We start from the raw sequence: 20,141 nt of genomic DNA, 5'->3' as shown, positions 1-20,141 counted from the left end.
ATTGAAGATAAGAGGTGAGGGGATTGGGAATGAAATGCATGAAGAGGTCGGACCAATTGTTTTGACCGAATAGCAACATTCAAGATGTTGCATATAAATATTATAGACCTGGAAATTAAATCCAAGCTGTCACGCTTAAAGCTTAAGCGCGTTCCTCATCTCTTATATTTAGACTTTAGGGGGGTGGGGAACAGAAACAACATTACTGGAATCTCTGACTCAGCCTTCCACATCGACGTTTGTCAAAAGCCCTTCTGTTCTGCATATTATCTCTCTCTTTTTTTTTTTTTTTTTTTAGGGTATAATTAATATTTATTTACCCTATATTAATAATATCATGATGAGTGTGACAGAATGTTATTGTAATGCTTCAAGCTCTGTTGGACTACTGACTTGATTTTTCAATCCCTTCGTGCAAGCAAGATTCAAATAATCTACGTCATCTTGTGTGTAGCTTTTACGCGGTTTTTACCTTTGATTAATACGTGCTTATAAATTTAATATCTTTGATTATGTTGTTATAAACTTAACACGTCAATCAATGATAGGAATTAAAGAGCGGCTGCACACAAAATGAATGTAGAAGATTTGAACTCGGCAACAAAACGTTAAGAGCTTCCTAAGTTTGACAAGTGGTCCTTATTCATTTGTTACAAGTTTATTGCAGGCCTTTCCATTTTTCAGATGATAAATAATAAATCAGTTTTGTTAAGGTAGAAGCCAATAATACAAGCAGCAAAAACATTGTACGGTTGTTCCATATATGAATAAGTTTGCAGCTATATATAATGTTGGCCGCTCTCTCAATAATTTCAGACTTTGGAAAAACAGATACACATATTTTACAGTTGTGGAGATTAAAATAATTTCAAAAATCGTGAAGAAGATACGTGGGTCTTTTTCTAAAGAGACAAGAATGCACTCTTTAAATGGGCAGAGCCCTCAAATATTCTCACATGCAGTTCAACTTCAGATTCAAGCAAGTATGACAACATCAGGCTCCCCTGCTCATGGGAAGAAATGGTCAAATGTATTAAAGATAGAATTAATCACCAAATCTTATTTTTAATACAATCCTAATTAAATATCAATTCAAACAAGTAAGGAATTTTCATAACAATCAATCAAAATGCTATCATCATCATCCCAAGATACTATCTTCTAATTAATATCATGGGATTATTCTTTCATCATCAATCCTAATGACTCACTTTGATCAATGAGAAGTCACCACGTGTAGAAAAAAAATCCTACACTTAAATCGACCACCTCTCTGTAAATACATCATCTCCACCAAATACTGGTAAGCGTGACTTTTCTTCTGCTTTGTTTCGTGAGGGTGTGGAACTTGGTCAAAGTCAAAGCTTCAAAGCAAGGGCCACTTCTTTATGACTATCCTATTAGAATTAAGGAAGGGTTTTCGGGTTTAAATGAAAAATTCGAAATTGAAATTAGGATGAAATTCAGGTTAAATGCGGCGAGGGTGGACCGACTCCCTCTTTGATTCCACCTGCACCAACACCTCATTTAGGATTTGCTGAAATTAAAAGTATCTTGTATGTGTTTGCTTATAAAGAATTAAGATACTCTTTATATTTCACTTGATTTTATGATCAACGAGTCCAAGTAATCTCACGTTGCCTAATACATGTCGTTTATATACTAAACTTAAATAACACCACACATGAAGAGGTATGTTGAGAATGTGAATCTCACATTAGGAAGGACCTACAAGTGCTTACACTATCATAGAATAAACCGACAGAACAATATACTTAAATAGACATCCAAGCAAGCACAAAGATGATCTTACAAAGATCATTCACAAATCATAGAATAAAAGCAACTGCAAAAATATTAAAACCGACAGACCACTCCACGCAAACTACCGTCCAAGTTTCACGGCAGTCAAAATCATGATGACAGGCTATTATTTCTCACTACATAGGCCTTGATCAGAGACGCTCACTCGGCATCCAGTTAGCACGTCCCTTATTAGACTCAATTCAGCAACAACATTGCTCATGTCTTTTCGCTCCCTCGGCATTGCTACAGAACAAGCCACTCCCACTCTTGCAATCGAAGTCAAGCACTCCACAACCCTTTTTCTTTGATCATTTGGGGCATGATTCCCCCTATTACTTCTGGGATTAGTACTGTTGTTGCTTTCTTTTATTTCAACAAGTAGTGGATCACATATTTCTTCCACACGTCCTGGTAGAGCCATCGAAACAAAACTGTGCAGGTTCATACCATCTTTAAACATTTCATCTGTCGGCCTCTTGCTAGTTAACATCTCCAACAACAATATTCCGTAGCTATACACATCGCCATATGTTGCCACCTCGCTTCCCATTCCATACTCTTAAGTTATATGCACAAAAACATAGCATTGTTCTTATGTGTAGCATGAAAAAACTCATGCTATATAATATATATATATATATATATATATATATATATATGTATGTATGTATGTATATATGTTTATATATGTAAAAGAAAATTTACCTGGGGGAGTATAGCCTATGGAGCCTTTTATGACACTGGAACTGCTTTCGTGCAAAGGAGATGGGCAAGAAGCATCCCGGAAGTACCTTGCTAAACCGAAATCACCAACACAAGCAGTCATGTCACTGTCTAACAAAATATTGTTGGGCTTTATATCACAATGAACTATTGGCATGTGGGAGTGGTTGTGCAAATAATCCAGAGCACATGCTACATCGATGGCAATGTTAACTCTTTGAGTGAGATTCAGATTCTTCGGCAGATTGGCTAGCCTATCTACTCCTTGGGCTGATATATGCAGCCACTCATCTAGGCTTCCATTCACCATGAACTCATACACCAGAGCTTTGAAATCGTTTCCTTGAAAATCAATGCTTGAACAAGCAGTCAGTAGCTTGACAAGATTTCGGTGCCTAATGCTTTTCAAGGTTTCACATTCAGCTATGAAACTTCTAGAAGCTCTTGAAGTTTGAAGATTGAGTACTTTAACCGCAACATTTCTTTCTTCATGCTGGTTGAGAATTCCCTTGTACACCGACCCGAAACTTCCAGCACCAATAAGATTCGAAGCAGAGAACCCATCAGTTGCTTTGAGGAGATCTCCATAGGACACTTTCAAGAGTGAAAGCCCCAGTGATGAGCCTGAAGTTGACTTAAGCGCTCTAGCTTTTCTTGATCGATAAAGAAGCGCAAGTAATAACACCAAGACCAAGCCGACAACCCCACAGGAAACTGAGATAATTAAGTTCAGCTTAGGAGATAACCCGCGCTTAGCTTGCTTGGAGATGCATTTAGGCAATCTTAAGTGAGGTATACCTCCACAAAGCCGTGCGTTTCCCACAACAGATACCGCACTTGCGTTCTTGAAAACTCCTTGGATTGGTACTGCACCTTCAAAATCATTAAATGAAAGGTTCAAATTCTGCAAGAAGGGGGAACTTTCCAAGTAGTTGGGAATTATGCCAGACAAGTTGTTGCGAGAGAGGTCAAAATATTCAAGTCCTCTCAAGGAGCTCAAGGATTTAGGAATTGTCCCCTGCAATAAATTTTCTTTCAGAGACAGAATCGCCAAACTTGTGCAACTCCCTAAGCTTTGTGGAATCTCACTGGATAACTTGTTTTCAGAAACATCCAAGAGAACAAGATGCTGTGAGTTACCTCCTTCCAAGGGAATGGATTCGGTAAGTTGGTTTCCAGATAGATTCAAGTGAACAAGTAAATTGATGAATTGTTTTGGAATTGGACCGCTAAGATTGTTGTGGGAAAGATCCAAATGTATCATAAACCTACAGTCTCCGAGGCTTTGTGGTATGCTTCCATTTAAATTGTTTGAGCCGAGAGTCAATCTGCTTAATGAAGTTAGATTTCCTAGAGATGATGGAACATTCCCTGACAATTCATTCGAATCTAGATGTAGGTCATAAAGCTTATCCGGTTTACCCATTGAACTCGGTATAGTGCCTACCAATAAATTTTCATCAAGGTTCAATGTATCCAAGTTGATAAGATTTCCAACCCCGATGGGAATGTTTCCGCGTATCTGATTGTATTGAAAATTTATCACCCTGATCTTCGTTGAGAGATTGCTGAAAGATTCAGGTAGCACTCCTCCAAAATTATTGAAGCCAATATATAAAACTTCTAAATTGGTGCAATTAACTAGAGAAGAGATGAACTCCAAGTCACCTTCCTCATTATGTCCAAGATTGTTATAATTTAGAGTAAACCAATACAAATTTGACAGGCGCGCCAGACTAGGCACTTTTCCAGTAAAGTTATTGTGTGAGATAGAAAATTGTGAAAGGTTTGAGGCATTGGAGATTGAAGCTGGTAATGGTCCAGTGAATTGGTTGAAATAGAAATCAAATTTTTCGAGGTTTGGAAATATAGTGTGGCCCAATCCAGGAGGAAGAGTTCCATGAAGGTTGTTTCGAAGCAAATAAATGACTTTAATTGACGAGAGGTTGTATATGGAGGGAGGGATGGTACCATTCAAATAATTGTAAGCCAAGGAAAAAATCACTAAGCTTTTCAACTGGCCAAGGCTATTTGGAATACCTCCATGGAGATTATTTTGAGGCACAGATAGCATCTGAAGAGAAGAAAGATTCCCAAAAGAAGGTGGGATTTTCCCATAAAAATTGTTCGCTCCTAAATCAAGAAACTGAAGCTTGGACAATGAGGGAATTTCAGTTGGAAGTTCGCCACCAAGAGTGTTGCCAAATAAGCCAAGGTATTGGAGGTTAGAGCAACTTGATATGTTGAATGGAATATGACCACTGAATGAGTTGTTTTCAAGGCGTAGTTTTTGCAAGCGGAACAAACGACCAATTTCTGGAGGGATGGTGTGGCTGAAGCTATTGTTATGGAGGTATAAAGCCCGCAGAAAGCTCAAGTTTCCAATGTGGGGAGATAGGTGGCCTGCCATCCCGCTTGATTGGAGGTCGAGCACTGTAACTCTCTGATGTCTGCGGCCACAAGTGATGCCTGGCCAATGACAGAAGTGGAGCGAAGCATTCCAAGGGCTAAGGATGCCCAAGGTATCGTTCACGATTTCAGCTTTAAAGGCAAGCAAGGAAAGCCTATCCACCTCGTTTCCCGCTAAATGCGAGGAGGAGGCAGAGCTAAAAAGAAAGAGAAGAATGAGTGGTTGCATGAAAATAAACCAAATGCTAATATGAATACTTGAGAACTCCATCTTAGCTAGGCTGCAAGAGAAAGCTCTGGATATTTATGTAACCGTAAGTTGACGCAAAGAAAGGAGTTGATTTTAGTGGTTGCACAGCTGGTCCCCGCATGCATGCCGTGGTTGAAAGTTTGGGGAACGCAACAAACAACTTTGGCACTTGCAATAATTCTTCAAAAATGTTACCCTTCTACTTCAGTCCTGAAAGCATCGAGATTGTGCGAGGCGGACAATTCGACCAAAACCGATTTCTGCTTCTGGAATTCGCTTTCCATGATAAAATTTGAGGGGCTGAGTTTATCTTTGGAACCCTTGCACATCTCCCAAGTCCTGCATCATTGTAACAGAAAAAGTTCAATATACCACTCAAAATCATTAACTGATAGCGGCTTTAAATAAGCTGATTATATGTATACTTGTTCATATCATCCAATAAAATTATAAATTAAAAATAAATTAAAAAAAAAAGCACTTCCACAGCTGGAGAGTTGTTGAATCTAAGATTTTCCGCAACATGAGAAACAGAAAAATTCAACCCACCTCCTCAGAAACAAACCCAAAAGCTAAATCTTAAAAACTATATGGTTGGTTTTTCCTATTGAGTTCCAGAAATATTCATAAAACTTCACAAATCTCAATAATTTTCTCCTTAAATATTGAATTGTAAGTTAAAAGAACCCAGAAATCAGTGTAGATAAACAAACCCAGATCCAAAATATAAAACTTCAACCCAAACAACTCAAAACCCAAAAATATTTCACAAAACCCAATTGAAATCACAAAAAATTGTTCCAAAAAAACTCAATCCAAATACAGAAAGATTCAAACTTTAAGACCTAAAAAGCTCAAACAATCAAACCCAGAAAGCTTTTCCGTAACTTTAAAGTTTAAAGCACTCAACAAATCTTCAGAGACAGAGAGTGAGAGATGGTAGGATGAGTATAATCTGTGTGCTTGTTTTTAAGAGAGAGAAAAACGGCTGAGGAACCTCAAGTGAGAGGAGCTTGGAGCTACGAGGAAACGGAAGGCTTTGGGAATTTATATTGCTGTTGGCTGAGGGAGGAAAGCGACATTTCTTCTGCTTTGCATCGTGAGTGTGTGGAATTTGGTCAAAGTCAAAGCTTCAAAGCTTCAAAGTGTGCGTGTGGAATTTGTTTCGTGAGTGTGTAGAAAGCGTGACATTTCTTATGCCTTCTTTATTATGACTATCCTATTAGAATTGAGGAAGGGTTTTCGGGTTTGAATGAAATTCGAAATTGAAATGGGATGAAATTAAGGTTAAACGAGAAAATATGCCCATGCGTTGCTGCGGGACTTGAATGCATCCGCCTTTACTACATAAATAAGACATATTTAACCTGAATAAATTAAGACACATGCACCATGCACTCGTCTCTCAATTATAAGAAAACTTGTTTGCAATACTGAGAAAAAGCTTATTATTGTTGATAAAAATACACACGACACCAATGGATCATGCCATAAAAATTACACCATGAAAAATCCAGAGACCAAAATCCCCGCCGGCAGAATTTATTCACATCAAATTTAAATTCTAACACCATACGATCAAATGTTAATCAAACACACAATCTCAAAAAGCCGAAACCATGTTAAGCAAAAGAAACAAAAGTCTTCTCATAAAAAATAAAAATAAAAAGAAACAGAAGGAAAAGAGTGAAGATGTAAGCATTGATAAGAATATGAAAAGTGGTAGCATTTATATCATGCACGGATAGGACAATGAAATATTGGAACCAGTAGCAACATATAGAACCAAGAAGGAAAAGGATTGATAAAATAAATAAATAAATAAATAAGAAATAGGATAGAGGCACAAACCAACGACATGAGCTTAGATTTTTCACCATGAATTTTGCATGGCCTGAAATCAAGAAAAGGATGTGTTTACCAGGATTTTGAAGTGGACGCCCGCAGTCCGAATGACAGCGATCATCCCTCTTTTGATGGTCCAGAACCGACCCGGGACACTCATACGAAATCCAAAAAGGCAGCATTATCTGGAAAGAACAAGCAAAGCCATCAACAACAATGAAGTAAATATATAGTTCCATAGATGCAAACAAAATAACACTATGGCATGATATTTGATTAAGATCAGTCTCTACCAATTTGATGGCAAAAACACCTCTCCCATACGGGAATGAACCTAACCATTTAAAGAAAAAAAGGCGAAAACCCATGCGGGAATGAACCTAACCACACTGCATGCACTCACATAGACTGCATACACATGCACTCACACGCACCGAAGAATGAACGCATTATATTCAGTGCATTATATTCAGTTAGCACCATTCAACTTTAAAAGCAGTGAGACATTCCAAAGGCACATCGTAACTGGCCTTGGTTCAAATAACCAAATTGAGAACAACAGTTCAATTTTAGAAAAGCTGTACAGAGGGAAAACAAAAAAGAAAAAAAAAGAGAGACAAAACAATCCTATAACCACAACTGAAAAACAAAATCAAAATGAACAAAATAAAATATCAGCAGAGCATGAACACTAACTAACATCCTTTGGAAACATGTGCGGGTTACGTATAATATATATGTGCATAAATTAAGAAAATGGCTTGAGTGCCCTAGCAGTGGTCTTTACGCTGAACCAAATCACTATTAGGTTAATTGTATTGATTCACGCATCTTCTTTTATGTCTAAATCTCTACTAAATTGCCTTACGAAAATGACATAAAACTAATTAAAATTCCCAATATATTTGAGAAATACAACTTCTAAAAGTGTGAGAACATATGCAGCACCAAGATGTTGCAGAACTCACTGCCCCAATTTAAGATTCGGTTTTTGTCCAATGTATGTATATGCTTAGATACATCTGAGAATTTGCTTTGCAACAGTTGCTACTCTCATCGTCTTTCGAGAGAGATAGATACAAAGGTAAGGATTACAATGGGGAATAGTTAAGTATCCCTCTAAAATACTAAAGAAAAACATACCTAGAACGGAGTAAACAACTGTTTGTCTCCATAGCAGTTTCTCAGAACATTTATGCTGTCAGAAAGATAGTGCTCCACTCCAAAAGGATGGACAAATGTACCAAATAGAGACTGACCCAAAGAAAACATAACTAAAAGTTAGCATCTGATGAACAATTAAGGTGATGCAAAAGGGCAACACGTGATGTGAAATTATTATACCAAAATATCCAAGGTCTGTTAATCTAATCACCCAATAAAATAAAACAGAAATTAAGCACAATAATATCAAAATTAAAAGGAAGGAATAACATGAAACCTTGTGCATAGAACGTTCGTGAGAATGAATCACACAACAATCAAGGGTGGACAAATCATAAAAGTGACAATTAAAGGGCACCTAACGGACACCCCCATCTCTCTCTCTGCAATCGCAAAAATCCCTCGGGTTTGAGGAAGCAAATGGAAAACGAAATGTTTTTCCATCCCTTACCCATACCCAAACCTTCCTTACCCGTTCCCTTTACCCTCACAGAAAACCCTCCCATCTCTCTCTCACCCTTGTCCCATCTCTCTGTCTGCAAATCGCAGAAAAGAAACCCTAAACAAATCCCTGAAATCCCTCGCCTAAATCCTCCCACATTTCTCTCTGACACCCCCTATCTCTCTCTCTGCAAAACCTAAACCAGATCTTCTAAATCCTATCTCAGACACCCCACAAACAGCAAAGAAGCCAAGATATTAAAGCAATCTCTACATAATACTTTGGAACAATGAAACAAATGGTACTTACTTGTTCCTTGTCCAAAACCGTTGGTGCCGCCGCACATTGTTATCAATTGTGGGTTTATTGAATCCTTCATGGCTTAGACTGCATGAAGAATTAGAATCTAAAAGATAAATATATGTTGTAAATCATCATATAAATGTAACTGCATTTAAAAAAAAAAAAAGGGAATGAAAAAATTGAATTCTATTTCATCACTATGTAACTGCATGAAAAGTTACATTGAATGCAGACTCAATCAACTTCCCCAAAGTCATTGTTAAGTGAAATCAATACCAAACCCATAAATACCACCATTGAATTTGGCAAAACCCAAAAACAAAATACATAAATTTACTCATATAATCACAGAAAAACATGAAATTTGAGCACCCATTTGGCCAAGTTAAAGGATAAAAGCACTCACATCATCATAGTACTCTTTGGGAAGATCTTCTAATACTGGTTTTTCCTTTTTCTTGCTCTTCCTCAGAACTGCCATTAAAAAACCCAGAGAAGCACACAAATTCAGAAAAGATAAGGTCCAAAACTGCCATAAAAAATCCAGAAAGCATACAAATTTATTAGAAAGAAAAGTTCAAATTACAAAAACCAACTGATGTGAGTGAGTAGTGAGAGGTTGTGTTACGCACCTGAAACACGTTTTGGTTACAATTGAAAGGGCCAGGGCCTTGCATGCGAGGAAGATGACGATAGGATTCCAGAGACAGAGAAAAGAGGAGTAAGACGACGGAGGTGAGAGAAGGGAGACGGCGGCGAGAGGAGGATAGGACAGAGGCGAGTGCCAAAGTTTCTGCTTGTCTACAAAATTGGAAAAATTGATACACAGGTTCACAACTCGTCGTCTTCCCTTGATCAATGGCTCCTTTAAATATCCAAATGATCAAGGTCGATCGTGCTCGCAGAATACTTGATGAGCTCCTTTTGGTAATCCACCTAAAACAAATAAGCACAATATCTATGTAAACTGGCATTTCACTCAATTATACATTAGTTATGGCATCTTTGGAACTAAATGACTTCAACCTTAATATCCTATAAGCAGTATGTTTCTATATTTTAAATCATGTTATGATAACAGGTAAATATAGATGATACAAAAGTAATTTAGTTTCATCATGCATATTTTCGCACTATTTAGTAAAGAACTCGACTGGACTTGATTCCGAATAACATTCACAATTTCATATAGAATTTCAAAAGCCAGAGACTTTAGTGTAAATTACAATAAAATTTCACAAAGAAAGCAAATTGTAATATAAGTCTGATCTACAATTCGGATTTACCTGGATATGGTGATTTACGTTTTCATTGGAATTTTTGCATGCATTTACATCTGATGAAAAAATAATACATCATTAGTTGGCAGGAAGGAACTTTGATAAGCAGATAAGGAAGCAAGATTGAATATAAGTTTCGTGTACCCTGAAGTTGTTTGTTCTTGCTACAGAATACTCGCATCCGTTGCAGCCGCTTCTATTTTCTTCATGGTTTTAGTAATGGTATGCCTGGGTCCAATTCTTATTGTCTTCTATTTCTCATCCTAAATTAAGTTAACAGTTCAACATTATTCGTTATAAGCTAAAAAAGTAGGATTAGTTATTTTAGTAAATCTATTTCTTGTAAACTTGCATGTTCCTCGAACATACCTGACAAATCGAGATCATTTGACACGGCTATCGATTGGAATGCATTCATAAAACTCGAGGATTTGGGAATTATTGTCTCCACCACATTTTCCTGCAATGAAAATAGCAATTGTAACAAAAATCAGATATTTGGATCGAAGGTAAGATTCTAGCATTTTCTCCGTATCACAATCATGCAGAGCTTTTACCTCAATTGAATCAAATCCAACACCAACCCATCACAGCTCGATGATCACTCAGAACACTGAACGCAAAAATCAACAAAATTTCACCATTTTAAATTATAATTCGTTTCATATTCTTTAATCCACTGAAAAAGCAAAAAATTAAAATTAAATTAAAAGTGAACCTGGTGGTCGTGGGTGCCGCCGCCGATGTGGAGGTTGAAGGGATTGATTTTAGCTTTTTCGTTGAAAAGCTGGCTTTCTTCTTTTCCTTGCAAATCAAATTCTATTATGTGTAGCTCTTCTTCTTTTTGTTCCTTCAAAACTTTGTTCAGCATTCGCCTGAGGAAAGGGGAAATGGTTCAGAGCAAGGTGTCTCCATTGCTGCGATCTTGTCCATTGAACTTTCTGCAGTTGCTTTTAAGCTTCGCTCCCTCCCTTCCTCCCTCCCTCTGCAAGTCGCATACCTTACCCTCACCAAACCCTTCTCTCTCTCTCCCTCCCCCTCCATCCTTCCCTCTCTCTCCTCCTCTCTCCCTCCCTCCTCTCTGCAAGTCGCATGCCTTCCCCTCACCAAACCCCTATCTCTCCATCCCCATCCCTCCTTCCCTCTCTCTCCTCCTCTCTCCCTCCCTCCTCTCTGCAAGTCGCATGCATTCCCCACACCAAACCCCGCTTTCTCTATCCCCCTCCCTCCTTCCCTCTCTCTCCTCCTCTCTGCAAGCAGCATGCCTTCCCACCAAATCCCACACCGAGCCATTGATCCCACCGAATGCAACCCTAACTGACAACAATGCCCACCCAACTTTTACCCCCAATCGTGTGATGTTAACCCCAGACAGGCATTCCTGTCATTCGAACTGATGATGGCATCTTCTAAAAAGCTAAAAGCATCTGAGTAGCAATACACACTTTGTCACTAAAACCCTGCCACCGTTTCTTGTTCTTGCGCCGTTCAGCAATCTCCACTCTGGAGGCCGGGCGGATCCTTGTCCTTTCTTTTTTCCTACGCTTCGACGTACAGAAGGCGGCGCAACTGTGGATCTCAAGTCCCCTGCTAATATAAACAAGCGGATAAGAACTAATCAGGAACTTGTGCCATCTTTTAAGGATGATGTGATGTCTCCGGGATCCCCGAACGACCTCTGATGTTCTTCAAAGATTTGGATAAACCTCTGAGAGTGAGAACTTGTGTCCTTGTTGAAGGGAAGTCTGTGCGGCTCGTATATAAAATGGATGATAATACGTTTTTATATATGATTGGCCGAAATGAAACTCATTTTATTCATGCTTTGCTGCCACATATTTTGACATGAATACTCGAATTTATATATATCCAAACGAAAACTCAAGACAAACATGTTTCTTAGAGAACAAGGAAGAACGATTGAGGCAATTGCTCATGTTGTGAATGGATTGCGTAAGTCTGTTTTAGTTAAAATTCATCTTCTATCTTTAATTTGGATAAGATTTTGAAGTTAAACTCTTTTTTTTTTTTTTTTTGGGAATATCTTAAATCTAGACGGTTATTCAACACCAAAATGTTCCTTTCTATTTGTTATCTTTGTAAATCATGTGACATTTTGAAAAATATGACTCGAGCCAATAAATACAAAAAGATCAACTCATGCCAACACTCGCAATCAATGGCGGATATACATTGTGACCAACGTGGTCTCAGAACTGACCAAAGTTCGAAAAATATACATTTGAAGGTCTTTTGAGGATTCTTCAAATGTTTGGTACAAGTCCTTTTTGTGTCCACCAATTGTTTGATGTAATGATTACTATGCATATCTCGGCAGCACTCGGTGGGTTGCTTTAAGAGCACTTGACAAGTTCTCTCAGCGCTCGACTAAGTTTCTCCACACTCATCAAATTACTTTCGCATACGTCGATATTTGATGACATGTACGTAACATGATTCAGCTGACGACCATAAATTCACCAAGTGTTCGATGAAATATCTCAGTGAATAAACTAAATTTTATTTGCGCACTTCACACTTTGTTTCTATTTAAAAATTTAGACCTTTAACACTGAGCCCTACAATGCTCAAATCCTAAATCTGCTACTGCTCACAACACCATTTTCAGAAAGACTAGAAGGTGGAAGCGCGAGCAGATTGAAGATAAGAGGTGAGGGGATTGGGAATGAAATTGAAATGCATGAAGAGGTTGGATCAATTGTTTTGACCGAATAGCAACATATAAGATGTTGTATATAATATTATAGACATAGGGAAATTAAATCCTAGCTGTCACGCTTAAGCTTAAGCGCGTTCCTCTTCTCTTATATTTAGAATTTAGGTGGGTGGGGAACTGGAACGACATTATTGGAATATCTGATTCAACCTTTCACTATTGGAGAAATTTTTAATTGTAACGGGAATATAAGTAATACATCACGTGTTTTAATATAAGTGATGAGAAATTTCATTTTTTAAGTTATTAACTTTTTAGCACACATATCCCACCATTTGTACAATGATAAATGATGTACTATCCCATGTATTAATCATATTAAAAAATCTTTACCACTATTGATGTTTGTCAAAAACCCTTATGTTCTGCATATTATTATTATTTTTTTGGGTATAATTAATATTTATTTATTAGTACTAAATTAATAATACCCTGTGTGATGAGTTTGACTGAATGTTATTGTAATGCTTCAAACTCTGTTGGACTTCTGACTTGATTTTTCAATCCCTTCGTGCAAGCAAGATTCAAATCATTTACATCATCTTGTGTGTAGCTTTAATGAGGCATCTATTTTTGATTAATACGTGCTCATAAATTTAATATCTTTAGTTATATTGTTATAAACTTAACATGTTACCAATGATAGAAATTAAAGAACAGCCGCATACAAAATGAGTGTAGAAGATTTGAAACCTGCAACAAAACGTTAAGAGCTTCCTAAGTTTGACAAGTGGTCCTTACTCATTTGTTACTTGTTTATTGCGGGCCTTTCCATTTTTCAGATGATAAATAATAAATCAGTTTTGTTAAGGTAGAAGCTAATAATACAAGCAGCAAAAACATTGTACGGTTGTTCTATATACGAATAAGTTTCCAGCTATATATATTGTTGGCTGCTCTCTTAATAATTTCAACTTTGGAAAAACAGATACATATATTTTACAGTTGTGGAGATTAAAATAACTTTAAAAATTGTGAAGATAATACGTGAGCTTTTTTTCGAAGAGACAAGAATGCGCTCCTTAAATGGGCAGAGCCCTCAAATATTCCCACGTGTAGTTCAATATCCCTGGAGGTTCAAGCAACTACAACAACATCAAGCTCCCTTGCTTGTGGCAGGGAAATGTCAAATGTATTAAAGATAGAATTAATCACCAAATCCTATCTTTAATACATTCATAATAAAAGATCAATTCAAACAAGTAAAGAATTTTGATAACAATCAATCAAGATGCTACCATCATCATCCCAATATATTATTTTCTAATTAGTATCTTGGGATTATTCTTTCTTCATCAATCCTAGGATGACTCACCTTGGTCAATGAGAAGCCACCACATGTAGGGAAAAACCCTACACTTAGGCCGACCACCTCTTTGTAAATACCTCATCTCCACCAAATTATGGTAAGCATTTGCTACGCACTTTAAACCTAAACACTTAGTATTTTTAGAGTTACTAACTTTGGTATCCGAGATCCATTGGTTAAGCCCCCCTCCCCCACACCTTGTGAGTGCATGAGGCTTTGACCTTGATCAAAAGTGTTTATTGTTTTGTAAGTACAAATTCATTAAGACTAAAGTCGACGAATTTTTGCTACCACAATCGCGATATAAATTCTAGATATATTTATAAAAATTGGCTAAGCTCAGGGTATGGATCAAAATCGAAAACAAGGTTTCTAATTTTCATTCCAAAACAATCGGATCACATTGGATCAAAAATGAAACCAGGTTGTTGTCAAGAGGTTTCATTTCCTCCTCTAGACTCTCTCTTTACTTTAACTTTAAGGTTGAATAAATCAAAGGAAAACTATTGAAAAGAATTAAGTAGACAATTGGTGAGGAAATTGAGAGTGTAGGAACCACTGCGCTTTCAAATGCCAATTTAATTAAAGGGTAGTGCTATTTATACACTTATTTTTACATTTTACACACTCCTCTTAATTTTTGGCAATCAGATCGAATAACTTGAAGAAGATCAACGAACAAAATTTAACAAGAGTATGTGAGAAATAAAAATAAGTATATGAATATCACTACAATTTTAATTGGTATTTGCAGCATTGATGGAGACATCACGTTTTTGGGCTTCCATACCAGAGATAGGATGCCACAGTTTGGGCTCATATACATATTTGACCATAAAAGGAGTGCAAACACCAATTGGGCTTTCTTTCAATTGCGAAAAATAAGCCCAAAAAGAAAGGCAATATGGGCTCCAATGATAGGGACAAAGAATGTTTGCCCTCCCACTTCTAGTGCTCTTCTGTTTTGTGTGGTCACAGTTAAATCACGTCAAAATTTTATGTTATTTTTTTTTATAGAGATAATAAGACAAAAATGAATAGTAATATAAAATGTTGACGTGGCTTAACCGTGACCACACAAACAGGAGGGCACGGGAGGACACCGAAAGTGGGAGGGCAGACAATCCTTGTCCCTATAACAGATGTTAGCAATATGACATGTAGAGACATTTCAGATAGAGAAATTAAAAGAAATAAAGAGGGAGATGATATTTTCACACACCTTTTTTGTTTCTCATACACTTTTTTTTTTTTTAATTTATGGTTGTTGGGATGAATAAATAAAATGAAAACAAATATGCTAATTAAATAAAAGAATGTATAAGATTAAGAAGAATATATATTTATCATTTTACTAAAAAGAAAAAAAATAAAGGGAGAGAAAAATAAGGGATAATTTTATTTTATTTTAAATTGTCAAAATTTAATTACTATTGTGCCCTTGTAATGTAAATAAGGACAAAGTGACAATTTGTCAGAATGATTTCAATAATAATAGATAGATGTCACAAAACCCAAATTAGATGGTATAGGTTTTAATAAAGATGAGATCCTATGTATTGGTGGATCTTACTTCTTTAAAAAAAGTGGTACAAATATAATATAAAAAATGTGGTAATGCGACTCTGCGATCTCGTAGGTGTTCTTGGCCCCATTTTAGTCAAATAGATTTTATTGGGCTTTCAAATTTATGGACCTCAATTCCTTAATTAAAAGGCCTAGAGGACCGAGGGCGAAAATAGGCCAAATTTAATCTCTTGCCAACAAGCTAAGCAACTACAATTACGAATTAAGCTAGTTGATTAAAAAAACGCGTCTATCACTTTGTGCATATGTGCCATACGTAAAGTTAGTTTAAAATATTGTGTTGATAAATAAGAAACTAGCAAAGCCAATACTAAATCATGTTTTCCACGTTTTTGTTGCGAGTGAGGAAGAAATCAATGATGACGGTATTCAGATTCCTCAAATAATTGACAGAACAGCAACTTGGCCATCTCAATTTGTTACAGTCAGGCGCATAACAAATTGCTTGGTCTCTATCATGGAGTTTTTGGGCGACACAAAGACACCAAATTATATATCAACTGTACTCCATTTCACACTATGATAGCGACCAAACAAGAATTAAACAAAGAAAAAAAATTGTATCAGAAAAAAGGAGAAAAAAATTGATACAAAATAGCCTAGAATATATTTTCTGACCTAAGCAGTGACGGATTTTCCAAATAATTCCTTTAATATTTCATCAAATAATTGACCGTACTGCTGACTAATATTAATAATTAGATCTTTATATGTTAGGGCACATGAATTAATGAATGATTGATTCGGTTCAAATTTGGGCAGATGGCATATAATTAGAGGTAAACATTGGCGTTGAAGATCACCCTCTGTTTTTAAATAAAGTAATGTTAGGAAAATCAAATTTTGTAAACCACATTATATGGCTGTTGATGATTTGAATATTACCTAAGTGTTAATTAACATACTTATTTTTTTATTGGTGACACATCATTTGATTTATAAATTTAATCTACTTAGTATTACTTTTTTAAATACAAGAAGAAAAGAAATGACGATGCTACTTAAATAATACACAAATTTATCTCGGGAATCACCGTTTCATAGCCGCTCCTCATGCGGGAATTCGTGCCTGCTTAACCCGGCTTCCAGCCGCAGCAGCCGTGCCAGCAAGATACAGCCGGCAAAGGGTTTCAAGGGACCTCGTCGTGCAGGATCTATGCATGCATGGCGCCAATTTGTACAAAGTTAACAACTTCATGTAAACGTACGTTTTGATGCTACATGGCGCCATTTGTTTTTGCATGGCCTACTTGTAAGTTATAAGTAGAAGTTCTTCAACTTCTGCTTCTGCCTACACCTAACTAGTTCAGATGTACTGCGTTCGTACAGATGAAGCAATTCTCCGAACAGTAAGCAGTAAAGCTTTAGAGAACTACTAAATGTTTTAGATAATTAAGTTTTACTTTCTAATTATATTCTTTTTTTATTTATTTATCACAAATAATGTTAGTACTTTAATTTAGACTAAGAGGTGTGAGAGTCTAAATTCAAGATGTGGTGTGGTAGAGAGAAACGCCTTATATATCAACGAGAACAATCTACAGAAGAAATATGGTAAATACTTTGTTACTTTATTTATCTTCTAGGGTTTACAATATATAGGCACATGCCTTATTTACAAGAAAAATAATTACAAAAGATAAGGAAACTAAATCCTATAGATTACAAATCATAATCTACCTAAAATAGGACTCCAAGAATATTTACAATTAAGACTCAAATCAACACCCTATCCCCACATTGGTGCATATATATCATACATGCACAACTTGATAATTGAGTCTTGCAAAAATTACTAGATACTACATGAATAAAAACATCAACCAACTATTCGGAATTCACAAGCGGTATAGACACAATTTTCCTTACGATATTTTCCTTGACAAAGTATCGATCAACCTCCACATGCTTTGTTCGATCATGTTGTAATCGATTATCAGGTATCTCCCTTGAATATTTATTGTCACAATATAACTCTATAGCATCCTTTGGTTCAAAACCAAGACATCTCAATAGTTTACATAAACAAAAAAGTTCACATATTCTGTGTGCCATACCTCTATACTCAACTTCTGCAGACGACTTAACACCACTTTATGTTTCTTACTACTCCATGTAACCAAATTACCTCCAACAAATGTAAAATACCCAAACGTAGATCGTCTGTCAGTAAGATTGCTAGCCTAATTTGCATCTGTAAACCCCTCAACCTTTAGAAGCCGATGTTTTCATAAAGTATTCCCTTACCGAGTGTAGGCTTCAGATATGCCAAAATTTCCATTACCGTAGCCAGCGATCTTCATTGGGTGAGTGCTTTTTTGTTTTTTGTTTTACTTGATATGTTCCAGTGGTTTCTACAAATACTTTGTCACCTTGGATCTTTGGTTGTGCAGTCTATGTTCACATTCAGAAAGCTCATCGTAGTAAGCTTGATCCATGTGCACTCCGATGTGTCTTTCTTGGATTTTTCCCGCATCAAAAGGAATTCAAGTGTTATCATCCTACTAGTCAACGCATGTTTATTAATTATGGATGTTACCCTCTCGAAGTCTGAATATTTTTATTCTTTATCTGTATCCAATTCAGATTACCGGGAGAAGATTAGTGATATTAGTGATCTAAGTTGGTTGGAATATACTTCAAGGGGAGAAATTGAAGTTGTGGAAATCTGCCCAGTTGTTCAACTGGAGCATACGAACCCAACAGCTTAATTCAGCAAGCTCCCACCAAACTAGGTAGCCTATTTCTGCAAGCTACAACCGAAGAAATCAGAGATGCTTGGTAAAGACCAATCCAAGAGTACCACCCAGATCTGCAGTGCCCTACCAAACCATACCACCCAGTTTGGTCGAATCCTACTGAACCCAATAGCTCTAAAACAAAGAAGAAATACTGTAAGTACTTTGTTACTTTATTCATTCTCTAGGATTTACAATATATAGGCACATGCCTTAATTTACAAGGAAAGTAATTACAAAAGATAAAGAAACTAAATCCTAAAAATTACAAATCCTAGTCCTACCTAAAATAGGACTCTAGGAATATTCACAATTAAAACTCAAATCAACATCAATCACCACGGGGTGCCCCAGTGGTTGGGGATGAATTCCAAGTCCGTATTCCACACGACACGTTTTGGGTTCGATTCTTGCCTTTAGTGAATTGCACGGTGGTGACCAGGGGGCTGAAATGTCTCTGTGAGTCTTCCTAGCCCCCGAAAAGATAGACTGCCGCGACTAATCACTAAATCGTCCCGTTTTATTAAAGTATATAAACTCAAATCAGCATCCACCACTTGAAATCTTAGGGCATTGTCTACGTAATAAAATGACAAAAATGAAGGGATTCAAAAACTTTAAAAGCAGAAGTAAGAAAAGAAATAACCTTTTAATGTGATGTAACACATGACGGACTGATATATAGTATGTAACACATTTTGATTAAAAAAACTATACATACCGCATACGTATGTTATCTTTTTTTTTTTTTTAACTTTTTTTTATTCTATTAATAAAAATAGGGTGCAGGGGGGCAAGACCAACTTCTGGGCGATCTAAAGTAAGTTAAAAAAAAAAATTAAAAAAAAAAAAAAAAAAAAAAAAAGGCTAAGACTCTCTTTGTGATTTCTCAAAGGCTCCATTTGTTTGGGCTCGCTAGACATGAGTAGCTGAGATTGGCTTAACTTTTTTCTTAGTCCCTTGTTTGACGCTATCGAAGGATTAGCTTTAATGAGACTAGGTGGGATTCGCTTTCACTAAAAGCTTCATTGCTAATACCGTCTAAAGGTTCTGGATTACCAATCCTTAGCAATCCTGTGGTTCCCCATCCGTGGTGACCTAGCTTGCCCACCGTCACCACAACCTCTCCCTCCAACTCTCAATCCCCTCCTAATTCCTTCTCCCCAAACTTCATGGGAACCCTGGGCACTCCCAGTATCTTGCCTTTGCACTCTCCCCTCCCCTCCCCTTTTCTCAATGGTGGTGGTGAACTGTGAGAGAGAAGAGAGAGATCAAGGTGGATGCTATTTAAGAAATCAAAAGAAAATCTACAATGATTGCGATTGGATCAAAGTCGGAATCGAAATTGGAGAGTATGAGGAAGCAGACTTAGCAGTCAAATATTGATTTTTTTTTTTCGGAAGCTCTTTCTTAGGGAGTTCACAATCAAGCAACCCATTTGATGCAAACTTGTCAAAAGAATTCAATAGCCTTGATTGGGTCTTTGAATCCTTTGTTCCCTTTGCGAAAGGTAGTACAAAAAAAAAAAGTTAGTTTGAAACTCCGTGT

The 20,141-nt window shown here is 36.7% G+C and overlaps 1 protein-coding gene across 6 annotated transcripts; it reads right to left on the bottom strand.

Moving 5' to 3' along the window:
• Positions 1-1,693: 1,693 nt before the first annotated feature.
• On the bottom strand, positions 1,694-11,079 carry LOC137729993 (uncharacterized). 6 transcript variants are annotated; one of them, XR_015964136.1, is made up of 10 exons: positions 10,941-11,079; positions 10,780-10,835; positions 10,592-10,682; positions 10,367-10,485; positions 10,229-10,278; positions 9,575-9,878; positions 9,349-9,416; positions 8,949-9,026; positions 8,177-8,287; positions 6,972-7,218 (listed from the first exon to the last, which is right to left on the bottom strand). XR_015964136.1 is itself a non-coding variant. In XM_088696711.1 (3 exons), exons 2-3 carry the CDS (start codon positions 5,207-5,209, stop codon positions 1,931-1,933), a joined length of 3,132 nt encoding a protein of 1,043 aa, XP_088552837.1. In that variant the 5' UTR covers positions 5,210-5,527; positions 6,099-6,252; the 3' UTR covers positions 1,694-1,930. The 6 variants fall into 6 exon arrangements, 3 of the variants coding, with proteins under 3 accessions (XP_088552837.1, XP_088552836.1, XP_088552835.1); XR_015964137.1 differs by lacking the exon at positions 8,177-8,287; XR_015964138.1 differs by lacking the exons at positions 10,229-10,278; positions 10,367-10,485; positions 10,592-10,682; positions 10,780-10,835; positions 10,941-11,079 and adding an exon at positions 5,388-5,527 and having other exon boundaries at positions 7,110-7,218; positions 9,575-9,715.
• Between the last annotated feature and the right edge of the window lie 9,062 nt (positions 11,080-20,141).

This window comes from Pyrus communis, chromosome 7 (assembly GCF_041283825.1).
Source record: "Pyrus communis isolate YQ-2024b chromosome 7, ASM4128382v1, whole genome shotgun sequence".
In the NCBI taxonomy this organism is placed as follows: domain Eukaryota; kingdom Viridiplantae; phylum Streptophyta; class Magnoliopsida; order Rosales; family Rosaceae; genus Pyrus; species Pyrus communis.
The sequence above is the reverse complement of the archived record's forward strand: the minus strand, read 5'-3'. Positions and strand labels throughout refer to the sequence as shown.